The 19483-nt window shown below is 38.8% G+C and overlaps 1 protein-coding gene and 1 long non-coding RNA gene across 6 annotated transcripts in view; one reads left to right on the top strand and one right to left on the bottom strand.

The window, feature by feature from the left end:
- Positions 1 to 19483, bottom strand: part of LOC128079892 (uncharacterized) — a 59394-nt gene that overhangs the window by 10342 nt on the left and 29569 nt on the right. Inside the window, exon 5 of one of the 2 annotated variants that reach the window (XR_008206357.1) lies at positions 4671 to 4958. The exons of the other annotated variant lie outside the window; for it this stretch is intronic. This is a non-coding gene — a long non-coding RNA (uncharacterized LOC128079892). Of the gene's footprint in view, positions 1 to 4670; positions 4959 to 19483 lie in introns of those variants that run through there. 2 annotated transcript variants of the gene reach the window in all.
- The window catches only part of BANK1 (B cell scaffold protein with ankyrin repeats 1), a 123239-nt gene that overhangs the window by 98987 nt on the left and 4769 nt on the right, over positions 1 to 19483 (top strand). For 3 of the 4 annotated variants that reach the window (XM_052681551.1, XM_052681553.1, XM_052681550.1), the window contains exons 8-13: positions 1482 to 1578; positions 3112 to 3396; positions 6116 to 6391; positions 13433 to 13501; positions 15206 to 15381; positions 16936 to 16999. In XM_052681551.1, the coding sequence (XP_052537511.1) occupies positions 1482 to 1578; positions 3112 to 3396; positions 6116 to 6391; positions 13433 to 13501; positions 15206 to 15381; positions 16936 to 16999 (967 nt within the window). The remainder of the gene's footprint in view (positions 1 to 1481; positions 1579 to 3111; positions 3397 to 6115; positions 6392 to 13432; positions 13502 to 15205; positions 15382 to 16935; positions 17000 to 19483) is intronic. The other variant, XM_052681552.1, reaches the window with a different exon arrangement.

Raw genomic sequence — 19483 nt, 5'->3', positions numbered from 1 at the left:
TCATGAGATGTCTTTGTAACAGAGCAGCAGGGAAGAAGGCATTCTCGCTTCTCCAGAAATAATAGTTTCTTCATTTTTTTCCCCTTTCACCCTTTGGTATGAATAATGGAATCGCAGAATGGTTTGGGTTGGAAGGAACCTTGAAAGATCATTTAGTTCCATACCCCCTGTTCTGGGCAGGGTTGCCAGCTACTAGATTGAGCTACCCAAGACCGCATCCAGCCTGGCCTTGAACATCTCTAGGTTATTCATACTGATGGTATTAATTTCATAATAAACTTAAAACCATGCTATCCCAATGGCTGTGGCTGCCAGGCTAACAGAATACTGGGAACAAACTTCTTGAGAATCTGGTACAAGATTATGAGAATCAGTGTCTGCAGCATGTGGAAAGATATCACCAGTTATCTTTCTTGACTTCTCTGTCTCTTCATCTACTTGAAATTAATTTTGCAGACTGAGTAATGTATGGAGCTTACTGTCTCCATATACTCTTCTGGATTAATGTGTTCAAACCCACAGAGTTAGTATTTTGTGCATCAAAATTCCTGAATAATTACTGAGGTCTCGACTGTGCCTGCACAGGATAGGTTTGTATTTTATTCTCACAGGAACTGGGGTCCCACTCAGTTCTTTGAAAAGAAAAGTCATCTTTCAAGATTCCATTTTTTTCTGAAAATCAGCACTTAACAGGTGTGTTTTGTAAGTTTTGTAACAGAAATGTCTGTGGTTGCCTTGTTAGTCTGCTCTTAGTGGCTATGGATGAGCCCAAGTTTCTACCTCTTCTACCTGAAGAACTACAGTGATAACATTTTAGAGAACCAATTGTTCCGACCTCTTGATCCGAATTTTGAATATAATAGCTTTCTAGAGGAAAAAGAAACAGTGCTCTGCCTCATTTGGGCATTGAGGTGAAAATGCTAACATGCTTTACAGTTCTGTTTCTGGTTTTTTAGTGCATATGTGGCTTTTGGTGCCAACCATTAGGATTCAGAAGCCTTTTGTAATGAGCTCTCCAGAGGTTTCTTGTACTTTGTGCACCCTCTAGCTATATAGTAAAGTCCTATAGACTTTCTGTTTTTCTGCTACTGATTTTTCTCATTACCGATGAGTGCTCTGGAGTTTGGAATAAAGTAGGGAAATGTCTGGATAGCCCTGTGCAGTGCTGAGCAAAGATGATTTAGCTTGAATCTCTCCTTGGATATCGCTTCATGGCAGTAGCTTGTGTCCTTTACACACATTCCTTCTGTCTGTACTACTGCATTAGTTGTGAATGTATTATGTTTCGGTCTCCTATTTACAGTTAGTAAAACGTTGAAGATTTTTTGACAGAACCAAAGGAAAAAAATGTGGCTGTTCCTCTCAGAATAGTTGTTTCTTTGTTGACCTTATGTGGCTTTATTTAGGAATGATATCACCAAAAACAAAACAAAACAAAAAGCAAAACACAACAAAAAACTCTACTCTGTTTTGATTTGTAGATTAAAACAACAGATGATTTCTCCAGCCACGAGGAGGAAGAGGAATATGAGGATGCTTACATGCTTATGGGAGGTATGGAAGCTGAACCAGCCATAAGTAAGTCATAATGAGGCATCTTTCTTAGTAGCAAATCATGTGCTGCATTGGGTGAGATTATTGACAAACACAGGGACCAAATTATTTTAAGACTTATAACTTCCATGTTATTTGTACTTCCGGAGAGGACAGATGTCCTAGGAGATGGGGAAATGCAAGCAAGGGATGACAAAATCATCCCTCTGTGAGAGAATTGCAGTGCAAACAGTGTTCCTGGTAATGTCTGCAAATTTCTGGTCTCTGCTTCACATCTAGAAAACAGCTGAATTCTCCAGGTTCTCAGAGAACCGTTATGTAAGAGAAGACACTGCTTACAGGTGTGGGCAACTCCTGTGTGGAGGCACAGGTAGTAGGCATTTTGCATCTTGATCTTCATGAACCTAAACACAGATTGATCATGAGTTTGTTGCTAATCTGTGTGATCATATATTTCCCTTGAAAAGTGCAGAGTTATTTATTTGCATTTACTGATGACAGTCTCTTGTAGTTAGATATATTTTTGCATTGTCATGGATTTATGAAACTAAACTTTATCTTGTTTTTGTCTTATCGGTTTGTTGGCAGTTGTATTTTTCCAACTGTCTCATATTCTATGTATAAATGCAATTTCTTATTTGCTTTGTTTAAGCCTGCTGTTTTGGCATGTCTAGGTAATATAATTGACACTAAAAATGTAGCTTAGAAATCTGTTAGCCCTGATATGTATCTACTGTCTCTATCATGTTTCCTCCGTATATAGGAGCATCTCAGGGTAGATGCAAGGAAAAAGAATGTAAATTGTAACAGCTGGCCATGTTAGTCAGTCAACTATGTGCCCTAATGTCCCACTTTAACCAGTGGTGAAATAAAGGCCTTTCCAAGGGGTAACTCAGAATTTAAAGGGCTCTGTATTACCAGCTCTGTATTGACTGTAATTCTGCTGACAGACCTGTATAGTTCACTTTATGTCACTTAGATGGACTACCCAAATCTTGGTGCTGTACGTAGTGTTGAAAGTTCATCCTTTCACTGGATGAACCTGTGGTCCACAGCCCCTTGAAAACCTAGAAGCCCCACAGAATTTCCTCAGAAGTACAGCTGTGTCTCCAAGGGCAGTGCTATTTTCATTTTACAGAGATATAAATAAGCATCCAAAATCCATTGTAGAAAAACAAAGCCATAGCTCCCAGAACTGTGTAACTTGTTTTCCTAAGTAGTGCACTGTGCTGCACTGAAAATCCAGTAATAAAAATTATGGAGGCATGGTAAGTGTATGTGATCTCATTCTGACAGTAACTCCAAAATAGTTTAGCATACTGTGTGCACAAAGATATTGTATACCAGAGTAGCAAGATATAATAAAAACTTTCCACTGTTGATTTGGTAAATATTTAAAAGCTGATCACTGGCAATATGTATTTGACAGCCTTTCTGCTGCCTTAGTTCATAAAAGTTTGATTAGCCATTGTGTTGCTTCTGTGGGAATCCTTGAAATGAGAAATGTTTCAAGATAGCAAATGTTTAATGAAATAAAGCATTCTTTAACATTGTAAGTTGAGCAGAACCCAGGAGATCAGCATGGAATTGGATCAAAATGTCAACAAGAAGCTGAGGTGGATAAGAAAGAAAAAGGTGGTGTAGAACACAGTGCAGAGGAAACTGAGGAGGAAGATTCCTACACCTTTGTCAACAGTCCTGACAATTTGTATGCCAGCATACCTGACTGTGATTATGAAGCAAACAGCAGAGAATGCTTTTTGTCCAAGAAACCGCCCCCTCCTCCTCCTCGAAATCTGCCTGGCACCCTGAGACAGGATGAGCCGCACCAATTGTCGCAAGGTATGAGCTTGGGAGGAAAGAAGCCACAGATACAAACGTGAGTGCAAACACATTAAGTGCTGCAGTAGAAATTGCATACGATCACTTCCAATAGTAGTAGTTAGGCAGTATGGCCCTAATTCTGCAACACAAACATACCTGTGAAATTTGCTGCAACAAGGTCTTCATGACCAGGTAGGTCAGCTGGTACTGTGGTGTGGGCTGCTGGGTTCAGGTTTCAGCTTTTCCTCACTCTGCACATCTCAGAAAGGTGCCTAATAACATGAAATACTGGATTTACACAATAAAGTTCCGAGATAAAACACTGGACTTGTATTTTTTCTCAATTTTTAAAAAATATTTACATTAAAAATATTGAATGCTATCTTGACTGAATGAATTTCAAGGAAAGAATACAGAAATGAGAGAATGAAGTAATGCAGTACTTTACTTCATTTTAGCCAATGTTGTGATTAGAAACAAAACACTATATTGTGTTACAAACCAAAAGGAGAAGGAGAAATTGTGACTTTTAATGAAATGCCTTGATTCTCTTTCCTTTTTTTTTTTTTTTAATATTTCAGCTCGATAGTAAAAATCTAACATGTTCAGCTGTGGGTTGATTCAAGTATGAGAAGCAGAAAATACTATTTGCATCAGAAGGAGTGATTATCTTTTTTCTCTCATTGGGAAAAAATAAGCATGCAAAACAATTCAAGCTTAAATAGAGTCTTTTAAAAATCACGTAGGAAAAAAACCTTGTCACAGACTCCACGTGTAAGTGTGAGCACAAACTCTGTTTTTAAATGTGGCTTAATCTAATAGAATCCTGAATTACCATAATGAAGGACTTTGATGCTCACGTAAGTACCCAGAGATAGCTTTTTAGCTTTATAGCCTGCTTGAGGTTGGTTTTTCTCCTGTTTTCTGCCATGAAGGAAAAAGCTGGTTTTATGCTGGAAGTTGCAGATTTCAAAACAAAGAGAAAGAGAATAAAATTGCAACTGCAGATGCATTCTGCTTGCTGTGCAATACTCAACTGTAGCTATATATGTGCACAAATGAGGGGGCAAGTTTGACACACAGGATTTTTTTAGAGCAAGCTTGATATAAATGCCTATCTTGGGATAGCTCTCATGTGGCTACACCATTAAGTAGTGATGCATTGCTCTCTGCCAGATGCCAGTTTCTGTCTGTATATCTGTATGGATACTGGCAGAGAAAGCTTCTCTGCTGTGTAGTGTCCTATGCTGAGTCCTGTGCTGCTGATAAGGCCAGTGCAGCTAGAAACACATCTGCGTGACTCCTTCAGTTAAGACATGCTGTTAAGACATGCTGTGAATTTTCCTGAAATGTTAGGCTTGGTTTCATTTCATTTCATTTTGGGATGTGACGATGGGGCTATCAGGATCCTGCTAAACTGGGATAATACTTTCTTTTAAAGAAGAGCTCCAATGAGTCACTGCTGTGTATTTTTAGTCAGCTACTGCTGTGGAAGACCTAAAAGTTAAGTTCCTTCTTTTGAAGACTTTTTTTTGGCAGTGGCATGAGAGTGCCCGCTGTGAGGGTTAAAGGAGAAAATCCTGCAGAGAAAGAAATAGAACTTTCATAATGGTGTGCAAACAAGACATTTTTCACATTAAATGTGGTATATGTTTTTTTTAATTTATCAGAACCAAAATACAATATGTATTAATAGTACAAGCTGTTTTTAAGGGATACATCTCATTTGTAAATGTGTCACACTTGTAGGCACTGTTAAGCTTCTCTGAAACCATAAACAGATAGAACAAATATTAAATAGAAGCCCAAGGATTTGAAATTATGGTAGTGAGCATAGCCCAGTTTAGCAGATACGTGTGTGTACAGTTTACTACGACAGTAGGAAAATATGGCTCACTGCACTAAGTTTGGTGTTTGCACAGAAAGAGTAGGTCAGCACAAGGAAAGGTGAAAACAACCATGGAATTGGCAGTTTCTATAACAGCTTCCTAATTCTTAACAGTCTGTGGGAGTTTTAAATACAAATAAATCCAAACAAACCCAGGTATGAGAAAACCTATCAATTCCTTTTAAAGCTGTAAAATGCCAAAGCTAAAGGGCAGCAAGTTCTGTTTAGATATACTCTTAAATGTAGGGAGAGACCCAGGGAGATCACTTGGGTGTGAAGTGTTGAACAGTCTTAGCATAAATTATAAGAGATCACATATTGCATTTATCCTTTAGAGAGCTTTTTAATTTTTCTTTTAACCTTTCCCTATAGTACCACTCCAGAAAATCCTCAAAAATAAATGGGACAGTGAAAATGTTGGGAAGACAAAACCCAGTGTTTTTCAGAAATGTTTCCATTCTTAAGGTACTGTTGCAGCAGCAAACAGTGATTTCCCCAAATGCCAAAGATCCACAGGGACTCCTTTCTTAGCTTCATCAGTAAGTAAGGTATTCCTATGACTCTTGTGGGAGCGACTGGGGCATGCAGCATTGCTCTTAAGTAAGATTTATTTTGGAGCTAATGAATTAGCATCTAATTTCGATATTCTGATGTGAAATCATGAGAAGGCCCTGGAGCTGATATTATTCCTTTCAGATATCCTTTCTACTGACTTAGACGATGAAGCCGGCGAAAATTGGAATACCTTAGTTTAAAAGTGAAATTAGGACTATAAGTTACATTAGGAAAATCTTAAGTCTTAATATCCTTTCTTTATTATCAATGTAACATAATTTTTCACTTTTTCAGAGAGGAATTCTGTGGAGGAGAGAAGTGAAACAGAACATGGACTGAACACAGCATGCTACAGAGAAGACCAAGATACCAGTGAGGAAGATGATGAAGAGGACCACCCATATACTTTTGTAGAATATGATGAATATCTGTATGATTTGATACTGGATGAGGAAGATGAGGAGAGAAGGAAAGAACGCAAATCATTTATCATGAACAGGCCGCCCGTTCCTGCCCCTCGTCCCGAGCATTCAGGAGTCCGAAATGAGAACACTCCGTACATAGTGCAAGGTTTGTGCTTGCTTCTGTGTGTTTGCTGATAGAATGTGGACATCTGCTCTATTTTATGAATACTATATTTTTTAAAAGACTAAGATCTTTGTTCGGCTATTTCCAAACCAGCAAATCATTTGCTTCAGTCTACCTATTCACACCTTTCAAATGAGCTGAGAACATGTCTGACTAATGATACTTTCCAATCTGCATCCAAGATAACATCACTTTTTTGGTTTAATTTTACAAAAAAATATGACAAAATGATGGAAGATTAAGAATCACTGGGCTAGATGTGAGTGTGTCTGTTTTAACGGTATAATACAGAATGTACTATTTGAGTAGCTTTTCCTTTCAGTTTCTTTATCAAATTGTTTTGCCTTGATTCTGAGAGTTGTCAACTGCATTCTGTTTTCCTGATGTGAATAGTAGAGAGAAATGCCAATGTGAGGACTCCTTTGAAATTCCCTTCTTGCAGTGCTAGAAATTACCATGTGAGGAAGGATTGTGCCCTTTTACCATCTCTGAGAAAAATGGTGGAACTTCTTGGAAACACAATGCTATCTTTTAGCCCAATTCAGATTGAAGCCAAATTTCAAAGTAACAGAAGTTCATGTGAACTTTCAGGGATCTCAGTATAAGCCCCAAGATACATGAATCTTCTCTCTAAAGGAATCTTCCAGTTGTGTAAGAACATGCATAAGAATAAATGATAGCAAAAAACAGGTTTGAGAAGGAAACCAGAAGCTTCTTTACTCTATCCTGTGCATTAAGGCAGGACTACTACTACCCAAAATCTTCCTATCACAGACAGAAGCACCTCCTTTGTCATTCCTGTTTCAGTCAAAGATCTGTTTTATTCTTCCTGGCTAGCTTCAGGCTGTATAACTTCAGGAGAGGGCTGGAATGTGTGGGCATGTCTTCATCATTTAGTAGTTCTTTCTACAGCAGGTTTGGGAGGCAGAAAGATGAATCATTACAGTACCTTGCAAGAATGCAAGATGTGTACAGGGAGTCTGTTAAATTACAAAAATCTTGAAATACCTGCCTTTACTGGGATGGTTAGAGCAGTGTTTCAGATCCTGGTCTTCCATCATAAGCATTCCAGTGACTTGAAAACCCTTACTGTGAAGGTGCCTTATTTGGAAGGTTGCTTTTACTGTCTTCTATTGCACTGAAGGGTTTCTGCTTTGTCTACCCAAACTGTTCACTAAGGAGGAGACTTTCAGCACAACTGCTTTGATGGGCCTATGGTGCATATATACCACATATGTGAACCTGGCTTTTATAAGCAAGTAGTGGGAGACAAATTATTGTTCTATTGTTCTGTGAAATCAGCTTCTGTTTCAAGTTCATTTATCTGTACCATAAATGAGAAAATTAAAAGCACTTCACTTGGCCACTTAGGCCTCTGCTTCCCTTGGCAGTCACACTGCATCCAGCTTGGGGGTTTCTCACTCTTCTATTTTGTGCAGGCATTTCTGAGACAGTGAAATGTTAGGCAGAAGTGACAGAAATTCAGCTGGAAGATTTCTCTTGCTATTTGTTTGTCCTTTCCAGTAACTGTTAAAGTTATTCATCCAGTCTAGCAGTATCCCTGTCTCTAGTTTAATATATTAAAAATGCTATAATCAGAACTGAAAAGACTGTTTCAGCAGTAAGAACCAGAACATTTTATTCAAATCCATCCCTAAAATCTGCATGTGTTTGCATCCGTTGCTTTATAATTTAATCTAACTGATGTAAAATAAAGCTGCTGTGGCTAGTACGTTTTTCATCTCTCAGACAAACTGATGATGGTTTCAGGTTTTGTTTCCATATATTATGTTAAAAAGAGCGTTACCGAAGATGCAAAGTCAAATAATGAAAAAGTTATAAGTTAAGGTCATTTAGTAGTTTTACTTCTTTCTCCCTGCCACAAACATTAGGATACAATCCTTAAATATGTAATATTTATATGCATGCTGCTGTTTGTCCCGGGCGTTTTGTTTCATCGGGTATTTAAAGTGGACAAGCATAAGATGCAAAACTCTTCCATTCTCATTTTTGATTAAAATGCGATTCCTGCCTGCCCTAGCTGCAGTGTTATTCCATATCCACTGAGCTTTTGGACACCCAGTACGAAGCAACTAGAATGCCATGGATAAACACTGTCCTGCAGCACTTTACTCATTCAGAGCAGAGATCCCATTGTTTTCAGTGGCTGCTGTGAGTGGTCAGAACTTCACATTCATTAGTATATCTAATCCTGAGTCAGCAGCCTGATATCAGAGACTTGTGAGCCTGTGCCAATTTCAGTGACTTATATGAGTTATGCTGGGGCCTTGGTGGAGAGAGAAGTTCCACAGAGCAGCTTTTAGTTACCCAGGCATCCTTCCCCATGTATTCCATGCCCATTCACTAAATACCTTTTAAATTCTAAAACAGATAATATTTCTGTAAGAAACAGGTCTTCACTACACAGTTTTGGTTGATCTTCAGAACTGCCTTCTGATATTCAGTAAGATGCAGGTTCTCTGGGAAAAACAGGGATAGAGAGTGTTCACAGAAGGGCTCTACTAAGGCTGTACAGTCACCTGTAGTTTGATCCTCACGTGCTCTGAGAGTTTGCAGAACAAACAGGCTTTGAGCTCTGACTGAACTCTGGACTGTTGTGCTAATAGTCTGCAGAGCTGCAAGGGAAGGATTTCTTTCTGTCTTTGTTGCATCCACAGAGGGGATGGAAAACTATGAGGTTGTTTATTGACAAAAAAAGTAGTGTAAGCATTGCATAACAAAAATGAATTGTGTTTTGGGGCTTCTGTTTTAATTTAGTTTTTCTGTCAGTCAGAACAAAGCAAGTGGCTGAATTCCCTTGACAGCTTTCAGAACACGCTGAAGTCCATGAAGTTATGAAAGAGCATCTTCTGCTTTAAGCAAAAGCGGCACTGTTTCTATGAGAATAGCAACAAAGAGAGCTAGCAAATAGCCCTCTTTATAATTAGAAGTAGCTTTCAAATACATGGGTGTCACAAGCTTGCGCTAGGCAAAAACCATGCTGTGCGTAGATTACCACTTGGTGCTGTTGATTAATGGAGAGCAGAGCTTCGCAAGCCTTTTTCAATAGTCACTTTCAAAGTAGGATCTACACTTTAAAACCTAGGCAGTATATACAAGTAGGCTAACTGAGCTACTGGAATTTTACTTTTCCTTTGGGAAAATGGGAGTTTATCAGCCTTGACTCACTGATGATGCTGTGCAAGGCAGAGGCTGACAACAGCCCATGCAGTTGTGGTGAGAGGCTGATGCTGGAACTGTAACTCAGACCACGTGCATTGGCCTGCAAGTACTGGGGCAATGTGACAGTGTGGTGTTCCCATGAGTGCCCTTGACACTGCTTAGTCTTTATCCTGATGAAATGACTGTTGTGTACTGTCAGAAGTGTCCTAAGAGTGTCTGACGGTGTGTTTAGAACACATCAGTTTCTGTACCAGGGCAGATGTAGTCACAGGTTTTCCCACACTGGCACAGGTAGGCTTTCCCCTTCTGATGGTCTGAGGTCATTCAGACACCACTGCCACTGTGATGGGGCAACTTCTGGTCTTGAGCCACCTCTGCCTCCTTGCACAGCACACTCCTTCTACACAGTGCCTGGACGAGGCTAGGTCAGACTGACAGGGCTGCTGCACTTCTGTTCAGTGCTCAGCTGCATTCCTTGGAAAAATAAAAAAGGCCACACTGCTTACAGCATCTCATTTCCTTAGCTGATTTGATGTTATGAATCACCAGAATTTTTGTCTTAATCTTGAAAACGAAATATTCTGTATAGCTTTAGGAACGGCCCTTAATCATCTCTGAGCACTGCATCTCCAGGGCTCACCCTGAGCAATGCTCTGTGTGTAAGCAAACAGAACTGGCTAAAGGAAAATGAGATCTAAAAAGGTGTGAACAAACATCTGCATAGTTCTCATCTCCTGAATAAAAAGCATCATCCTACTTTATTCTTTCCGTGCTATTCCCTATGTATTTGTCATCCCTCACTGTGCTACATTTAATTTACAATCTAATCCACTCCAACAAAAGAATTTGTGAGCTTTATTTGCCTTGGTATATGCACGCTCAGTTGAACTGTTTAAATATTGTGTCAGGGAGGATGGAGTAGGCAACGACAGGAGTCTCCCACTGCAGCACATCCCAGCTAGCCTGCTAACTGACTCCAGTTTGCAGCCGAGTTGAGATGTGTTAATAAGTGCAACCCTAGTGTATTAATTAATTTGCCTTGCGTTTCTATAAAGATTTGCTTTCCCCTGGATTTTAATTTTGAATGTCTCCTAAACAAAACAGGGCAGTAGATAATTTTGTTTGGAACACCAGCTCAACTAAACTGATGAATAACTGCATCATTAATTTCCCTAAGCAAACTGAATTCAAATTAATGGTGGTTAGTGGTTGTTTTGCTGTCTCTTCTTTGCGTTTGCTCTGCCAAAAGTGTTGAGTAAGTAGCATCAGGGTGATGATATGATTAGCTCGCACATTCTGGAGGATCAGTTAATCAGTCAAACTTTAATTGAATCAGCAGTATAAGGTGCAAAACTGCTGTGTGTTTTTTCAGAATTAATGTGGCTTCGCAGTGTAGACAGGTAAAGTAAAATCTAAATGACAAACCATATCCGTGCCTCTTACCAATACGAGCTGTCTGCTTTCATAATGTAACTTCTTCCGCATTTTGATTATTATATCACTTCTTATTGGCCCATCATCAAGCAATTTGTGAAATGTCATTGTGCAACTATAATTCCTTACCATCCCAGCTTTGTCTCAGAATCTCAGCTCATTCTGAAAATCAAATTCATGTTCTCTTTGTCAACCTATGGGTATAGTAAAAAACCTGCATCCTCTCTTTCTAGGCACTTTCTACTCATCACAGTTCTTGTTAAGTTCTCTATCGTTCTGTAGCAAGCAGAGTATTTTATGAAACAACAGACTTAGATTTGAAATATTTCAGTTTTCTACTTAGGGCATACAAAGAACTTCATCTGTGTTGTGTAGCAACCAAAGGGAGGGATATTTAGTTCATAGTATTTGACCTGTTCAGGTACTTCAGCCAGGCACAATGTGATTATGAATTGAAAAGGACTGTCTTTATGATCTTACAGATATTGTTGAAGATTCATGTTATATAGAGGCACTGCTGTTTTTCAGTTGGATTTTCTATGGCAGAGAGGATCTGAAAATATTTTTCAGTTGAACAACCGTAGCATTCTGACACCTAAAAAATGCTATATTGATAATATTGTTTTACTGTAGGAATATTCACCGTATTTTCCACAAGAACAGAACGAATCTCTGTACAAAGTAACCTGTTTATTTCATTCTGCTGAGTTTCAGCAGTAATTAAAATGTGAGAATGAAAAAGTGAATCACTTGAGTCTTCCCTAACCCTGTGGCAGTCATGCAGCAGTGTGTGTTCATCTTTCCAGGCATTCCAGAAGCAGGAATAATTTGTTTTCATTTACTTCACCCACACTGAGTACTTGCTGCCAACTAAAATAATTTCAACAAGATGCAGCAAGTAAAGTGGTTTTAACAGTTTTAGTTGGAAAAACTAGAAGAGTAATTCCATTTCTGATTACTCCAAGACTGCAAAACTCAGCAGAAATTTCATAGCCTATCAATTAAAGTACTTTCCAATCAGGGACATTGTGGAGTGCATCCCTCCTCCTCCTTACACAGTGAAATCCTGGCTGCCTGCATTACCTCAGCGTTGAGGTACTTCCACTTCCTCTCTTCAAAGAAGTCACTATTTTAAGTAACGCCGCGGCCACCTTTAGGATGATTCTTTGGGAATCACAGAGAGGAGTACTACAAATGTTAGAATATATCAGTATTAGGCTGAGGTTAGATATGCAACGTCGACAGATTGCACTGCCTGGGTAGTTCTTTTACCCTATCCATTTAACCTGTCCGATAACATTTTCAGGAACACCAAGTCCCCAGCTGTTTTCATTCATCATCTCCTCCCGTACTGGCATACTCAGGAGTACTGCTGTGTAGAAAACACCCTCTCAGGAGCTGTTTCTTCTTCACCTCTCCATATGGCATATGCAGAGTTTAAAAGTCACCGTGCCCTTGATGCTCCATTTCACAAGTTTCCTAAGAGAAACTGCTGCATCATATGCGGCTGCCTGAGCAGGCAGGCAAGGAGCAAACTGAGGATGCTGGGTTTCCCTGGTCTGTGTGAGCAAGGAGCCCAGCCCACAGGGTGCCATGCACAGCATGCTGCTTGTGCACAGCTCTGTTGTACCTGGCCTTGGTTCCAAAGCAAAGATTTGTTTCACTGAAATGGCCACGTGCTGCTTTGTAGCAATGTCAGTAAGACGACTTCTCTGCAAAGTACTGTTTTAGATTAGCAAGGGGATTTCGCTAAAATCAGAACTGAGAACTAATGGGAATTAAGAGGGAAATGCATCTCCGACAGTAGTTAAGTTAGAAGCCATCTGGAGTTTACATCTGCTGCCTGCAAAAGTTCACAGTGTTTCAGGGCACACCCAGGCTGGCTGTACTCTAGGCGCCTCACAACAATGAGCAATGGGCAAGAATTAGGGAAAAAGCAGTCAAGATTTGCTGTTCTTGGAGCTTGTATTAGCTAGAGAAAAATATGCCTATATTCTGACTTAAGTATTGTCGTTATTCTTAGCTGTCGTTATTCTTACTATTGGTTTTCCTGCCTTAGCTTTCCCCCAAAGTAAGATACAGGCTATAGCTATAGTTGGTACCATGTGAAGAACTCTGAGACTGAGGTGTATTAGTGGTTTTTCTAAACAAATAATGTCAATATAATAAGTCTTATTTTATTCAAAGCTCTTTTCATGATATCTATAGTATCAGTAATCCTACCATTCTGTGCAACAGAGCAATTTTTCAAGTAATTAGTATTAGACTGACAAGTGGGTTGAGAAATACTTTTAGCCTTGAATAAGATGTATGTCAGCCTACTTCTGTGAGCCTCTGTCCTTCTTCCAGAATTCATGTCTTTTATTATCACTTTTGACTAACTTCCTTATGTTCTTAACTTTGCAGTGTTTCAGCAAAAAGCCACTCAAATGCCCAGCGACTATGACAAGACGTACTGCGATGCCAGGAAGCACGGTACAGAATTCAATTTAGCTCTTTAACTTCTTTGGTGTTTTTCAGCAGAACTAGTGGAGAATTGCTGTGACTTGATTTTGACTGACTTAGCATCTATTTTCCTGCATGTGATTTATATCCTTAATGCTATCGCAGCATGAAGAGATCAGATTAAAGAAAGAAAAATAAAAGTTACAGTCCTTTGGGAAAGATTTGTAGAGCCAGAGTTACTTTATGTCTTTCTGTTTGCTTTCTCCATTGTGATTAAAACCAAGTAAAGGAAAGACTGGAGGGCTCAGCTGTGCTCACTTAATTCCAGCCATGGAAAGGCAGCAGTGAGTGGAGCCTAAGTTCTCTCCTGGGTGCCCCAAGATCCGTGTAAAATGAATTACTGGTGGCATTCCAGTTGTTATTTGAGTTGTAGCACATCAAAATGTTGCCACCAAATTCCTTTAATGGTACCCTAAATTAACTAACAATGTTACATACAAAATGAATCAATGCTGAGTGAATATTTTTCCTGTCTGTTCTTCTAACAAATAGATCAGGATTAAAGCATGTAGAGCAGCATGCAACAGCCTGTTTTGTTCTGTGACAGGGAGACTGGAGTCCCCAGTGCTACTGGCGTGAACACTAAACCTCTGAGGAAAAGAACACTGTACCTTCTACATCTTACTGTGTGTGTGGTCTGATCTCTGAATGTTCATTTCAGATGCAAGTCATTAGGGTTATTATTCTGTCAAAAGAGAAACAGCAGAGATGAAAAATAAAAAATAGAGATTCCTGCCAAATTAGTATGGCAAGTGATCAAAAGGTGAGAAAACAGTAGCTGTTTTCTTCACTTTCTGACCATGGTCCTTCCTCACCTAAAGATATAAGTGCATATCACAGTAGAAAAACTGACCTAATTAATAATAATGGTTTAAATTCTTAATGTGACTGTATTCTCTGTGCAGTTTGAAACAGGTGCTTCATGGTCCCTTAGCAACATCCTCATACAGAGATAGACTCCACCCACCTCAGTATCAATATCCTGGATATAGCCATGCTGCTACACCTCCTTGGACCAAGTCGTGAATTTGATAGCATACATCTCCCTGACATTTCCCTTCTGTTGTGCACCTGCACTGTAATCTGTTGGAGGATTAGAGATTCTGACATCTTCTCATCACTCAGTGTATCTGATAATTACAACTGGGGAGAAAAAGAATCATGTAAAATTTCATGATGCTTTCTGACCACATTTCAACCCCAGCTTTTGAGAAACGCAATGTTTGAAGTTGGAGAAGGAGTAGGGGGGGAAATATTGTGGAAATGTTGTGTCTTAACATGTCAATAATTTCCTTTAAAATGTCTGTATTATAGCTTTAGCACTAGAAGGAAATTACTGTGTGAGCTGTCACTAATGGTGAGTCTTTGAATACAGGCTATAGTAATGATTGAAATGCTTAAGAAAGATCTTGCTCTGCTGCCGAAGACTAATGGTAGATACTTCATTGATTCATTGTATTTCTCTCATTTGGAAAAAACAAAAAAGAAAAAAGAAAAAAAAAAAGGGAATGAGAGAAAGAAAGAAATGAAGGAGTGGAGAAAGGGAAAGCCATCCTAAGGATTGTGAGTTTAACTAATGGCAAGTGGCAAAATCACATTACATGCCTTTGCAAAAAGTACTCAGATCATAGAAGAATTAAATGAGGTACTAATGTTTATCTCTACGTTTTGCAGCAGCATGCAGAAAACACACTGACATGGCAGCTGTGAAACACAACATCCCTGCTGAATGTGGAGATCTTATCCGTGTCCAGAAACAACTGAAAAAGGGGGCAGTTTATGTGGACGAATCCCTTGACAGATGTAAACAGTGGCAGAATGAAAAACAGAGACTGCAGCCCACTCCACAGGTACGAGTCTGAATATTTATGTTTCTTGATGGAATCTTGGTCAGAAGTTTGGAAAACAAACTCTTGTGCTTTGGCTCCTATATATGAGATCAAAAATTAGAGCTGTGATTTATCTTGTCATGATTTATATGCCCATCAGCTCCCAAGGAACTTGCTGCTTGTAGATACCTGTTTCCACTGGTGCTTATTGGAGATGCTTCCTGAATTTATTGTGGTTGAATTTAGGTGCTGCTGCATTTGGTTAAAATCCCAAGTTAAATATGTTGATCTCCTAAGATTTTATTTTACATTGTTAAGTGAGGCATAGGTACATGCATCTTTTATGAAACCACCATCTTTCTGTAGCTGAACAAAATAAATGTGCTTTTGAGCACTGTCAGCTAAGAAAAATATGACTACTTCGAACATACATTGTTAATATATATTGACTGCATCAGGCTTTACGCCTGTCTGAAAGTGTTGATTCTACCTAGGAATTCACAATTCTCAGAAAAGCTCTTCAGCTCCTTTATATTCAATGAATGGAGTAAAATGAAATGCACAAAAACAAGATTTACAAAAGCCCACACAGTGAGTCACTGAAAAAATTGCATCAGAGCAAGATGATAGGCTGAGGAGAAAGGCACAGTGAAGAAGTTTGTTAATTACTTCCAACAAGATAGCTGGAAGAAGAGGTTATGCCCTCGTTTTATATGAGGTCATACATTAACAAAAATAGTTTATTGTTGCCTTTTGAATAAATCTAGTAGAAAGAGGATTACTAAGGCTGCTGCTCTACAGAGTGGGAGAGCTATCAGATACTGCTAACAAGGAGAGATTAAATGCCCTTTTGTTTGTATTTACTGAAAAAAATCAGAGGAGCTTTTGTCATCACAACGGAACACTTATTAACAAAAGCATGAGGCCTTAGAACAGTTTAGGTGTACAGCACCCAGACTACACCCCAGCAGCTCAGTATGAGCTGTTCTCAGCAGTGCTGGGGGGTCCCTCCCTGAATGTCACTGCAGCAAAGCAGCCAGATGGGAACAGCAGAGCTGCTCCATCAGCTGGGGAGTTACACAGGGAGGAGGTGGACTCGAATGTGTGCAGAAGATAACAGCATACAGCATAGGTCTTTTTTGTTGTTGTTAATGTGAAGGTGCTTGTTTCTGAGGGAGGATTTACTTGACCTGATTTCACTGCTTAAGGAAAAGGGTTGCTTATACCCTTCATCGTGTATATGAATTTTGTTTTGTGCCATAGAAGTCTTTCACTGTTAACCTGCAAACAGAACGAATTAGCTTCATGCTATCACTGAACTTGAGTGGTCTTCCCCGGGATTTTGAGGAGGGGGAAAAAACAAACAAACAAAAAAAACAATCAGTTGTCTAATGTTAAAAATTAAAGCTCAAGACTCTGTAATTTAACTCCAGAATCTTGCTGATGGAAAACAAACACCACAGGACTCAGGGCAGTGTTCAGAATGCTAGAGTACAACTTTATAGAGTTATTTATTATTTCTAAAGCAAACTTCTATTATTGATTCTTAACTCGTGGCTTTTTTTTTATTTAAAGGATAAAGTGTGCCACCTTAGGGCCACCAGTACAGGGAAGAGATTAGAAAAGGAAAATCCGAATGGTAAGTTACACTTTCTTTTGGCTTTCAAAACACCAAAGACTTGTAATGTTAATAAGTACACTGCTAAGGTTGGATGCAAAGCATTGGCTTCATAATGAGCATAGTCTGCATCTTTTTACATCTAAGTAGGTGTAGCGTAGCCAGGACTTACATGGGGTTGAGATTGCAACCCAAGAATAAGCTCAGTGAGAGTTAATGAGGGAGAAAATTGAGGAGGTCATCGCAGCTCAGCTTTTCTGTTGTCATTATTTCCTACTGCTTTGTCAGATTAGATTAGATGATTCCTTTATGACAATTTACTTGATGACTTGGGTATTTTACTTGTAAATCAGCTACCAGTTTGCACTTGCAAATTCTTGATGAGCTTTCTATTGCCACAGTAGTTCAGAATTGTGATTCAATAATCAAAAGCTATACCATTAGTCATTTAAAATGCTTTTTACCTTTGTGATTCAATGGTCTTTGCAGCCGAATAAATCACCTGTACTTCCTGCAAATTATTTTGTTGTTATGAAAAGATTGTTTTGGGTGTTACTGGCTTTAGGTCTATGATTTCTCTAAACTTCAGTATATACAAGTTCTTGGAGAAAAGATTCTTTTTACGCTGGATTTAGTAGTACAATCTTTGCATTTAAATTAATCACAAAAGCTATTTCTTTTTAGTACAAGAGAGGAAAAATAATCCACAGTACTGCTTTGATGTATTCTATTACACAGTGTTATTTCTACATAGACTGGATAGCTGAGATGCTGTAAATAACAAAATTTTTTACTGGCCCTGTGGCAGAGTTGCAGTTCAGACTATTTCAGCTTGGTAGGGGTGCAGCAGCCTGCAAATGAGTGGGCTGGGTCCTTTCAGCCTTCATATGGTGCTCAGAGCTAAAATCTATTCTCTGTAGACAAGGCAAAGCTCACTGTGACATGAGATCGAATGTTGGAAGGCACATGGCTGTAGGCTTTTCTTTTAAGGCCGCATCAGTCGGGTTGGTGTTGCTGTCCTCTCTCCAGCATTCAGCTAGTTAGTAAAACATGCAGGCAGAAATGTAGTAGCAACACCAGAATTTAAAATTTACTGTAACAATGAGGCTTGTATTACCCGGTAACTCTGCTAATGATCACTATGTCCCCTCCTGCTCTTAACCTCCTTGCCATCTGTTATGCTATTTTATATTCTGTGATGAATATAAAGCAGAAATACAATGGGAAGAATCATTATGTAGGCCCTGGTTCTGTCCAGCAGTACACTATCACAGATTTAAATCCTTGAAAGTAAGAATTTTTACCAGATGAAACTCCATCTACAGCTGGAGCGTATTAACGATGAGTAAAGAAAGGTGTCAGAAAAAGTATCATCTAAATCCAGATATGAATTGCCTGAATCAAAGATAATTACATTCTTTTCTCTTTAATAGTTCTAAGGAAAGTGGAACAGAGAACATTCACTTGTGAAACTTTTTGTACCATATGCTACTGAATAAGACAGTGCTATGATGTTAGCAGTTTTCAGCTTTGTTTAACCGACTCTGGTTTTCACACCTGCATGTAGACTCTCCAGCTGTACCTTGAAAATCATGGGCTTTTGCTGCCATGTTTGAAATCAGGATTTGGATATCCATTTTCATAGGCTGTTTTTGAAGACTTGATTTGGAATTTAAACAGAGCATATCAAGAACCTGTTAGAAAGGGAATTTGATTTTTAATGAGAAGGAAATATACGCTATAAATAAGTGAGGAACATGATTTTTAGTTTCTTGATAAGTTTGATCTTATTCCACTGTAATGAAAGTTATTAATGAGAACAGCAGTAAGTTCAATCTTCCATTATAGCATTTGATGATATCTTGAAGTCCATGTCTCAGTTTGCAACAGTTTAATATAGGATCTAATAACATGTACATTTTAAAAAAATGCATTTGAAACAAAAAGGAAGTTCTGTCATACTTCGAGGGCTTTTTCTACAAACAAAAAAAACCAACAAAAAAAACTATTTTAAGGACAACAAAATAAGCACTAAGCATGTAGAATGTTCATTTCTGGAAAAGTACAGACACTAATTAATCTCATTACCATATACTACATATACGGTGTTGCCACAGGCATTTAATATCTTTTTTTTTTTCAATAAGGGATGTAAGTCAGCTATCAGCTCTGCAATAATAAAGCTTTATTAAAATTTAATGAAAATACATCCTTGATCTGGGGACCAAAGCTCCATTTTCAAATGTGAGCAGCCAAGAAAATGGGGGGAGGTATTTAGGATTTTCCTTGGCAGTTTTCCTGAAGTGCTGCAGCGCTGAACCAGAAGTAGCCTGTTGCCTATGGGAAAATTCATCCCTAAATTAGGCTTAGATCTGATTTGGAAAGCCAGCAGAGAAGTGAGGCTTCTACAGGCATTCGGCATCCCTGTTTTGTAGCACACACCCATTTTTTAAAATCCTATGCAGTGCTTATCTGCACCTTTTGGGCATTTGAACTACCTCTATG

Source organism: Tympanuchus pallidicinctus, unplaced genomic scaffold (genome assembly GCF_026119805.1).
Source record: "Tympanuchus pallidicinctus isolate F22 unplaced genomic scaffold, pur_lepc_1.0 scaffold2, whole genome shotgun sequence".
NCBI classification, from domain to species: domain Eukaryota; kingdom Metazoa; phylum Chordata; class Aves; order Galliformes; family Phasianidae; genus Tympanuchus; species Tympanuchus pallidicinctus.
The sequence above is the reverse complement of the archived record's forward strand: the minus strand, read 5'-3'. Positions and strand labels throughout refer to the sequence as shown.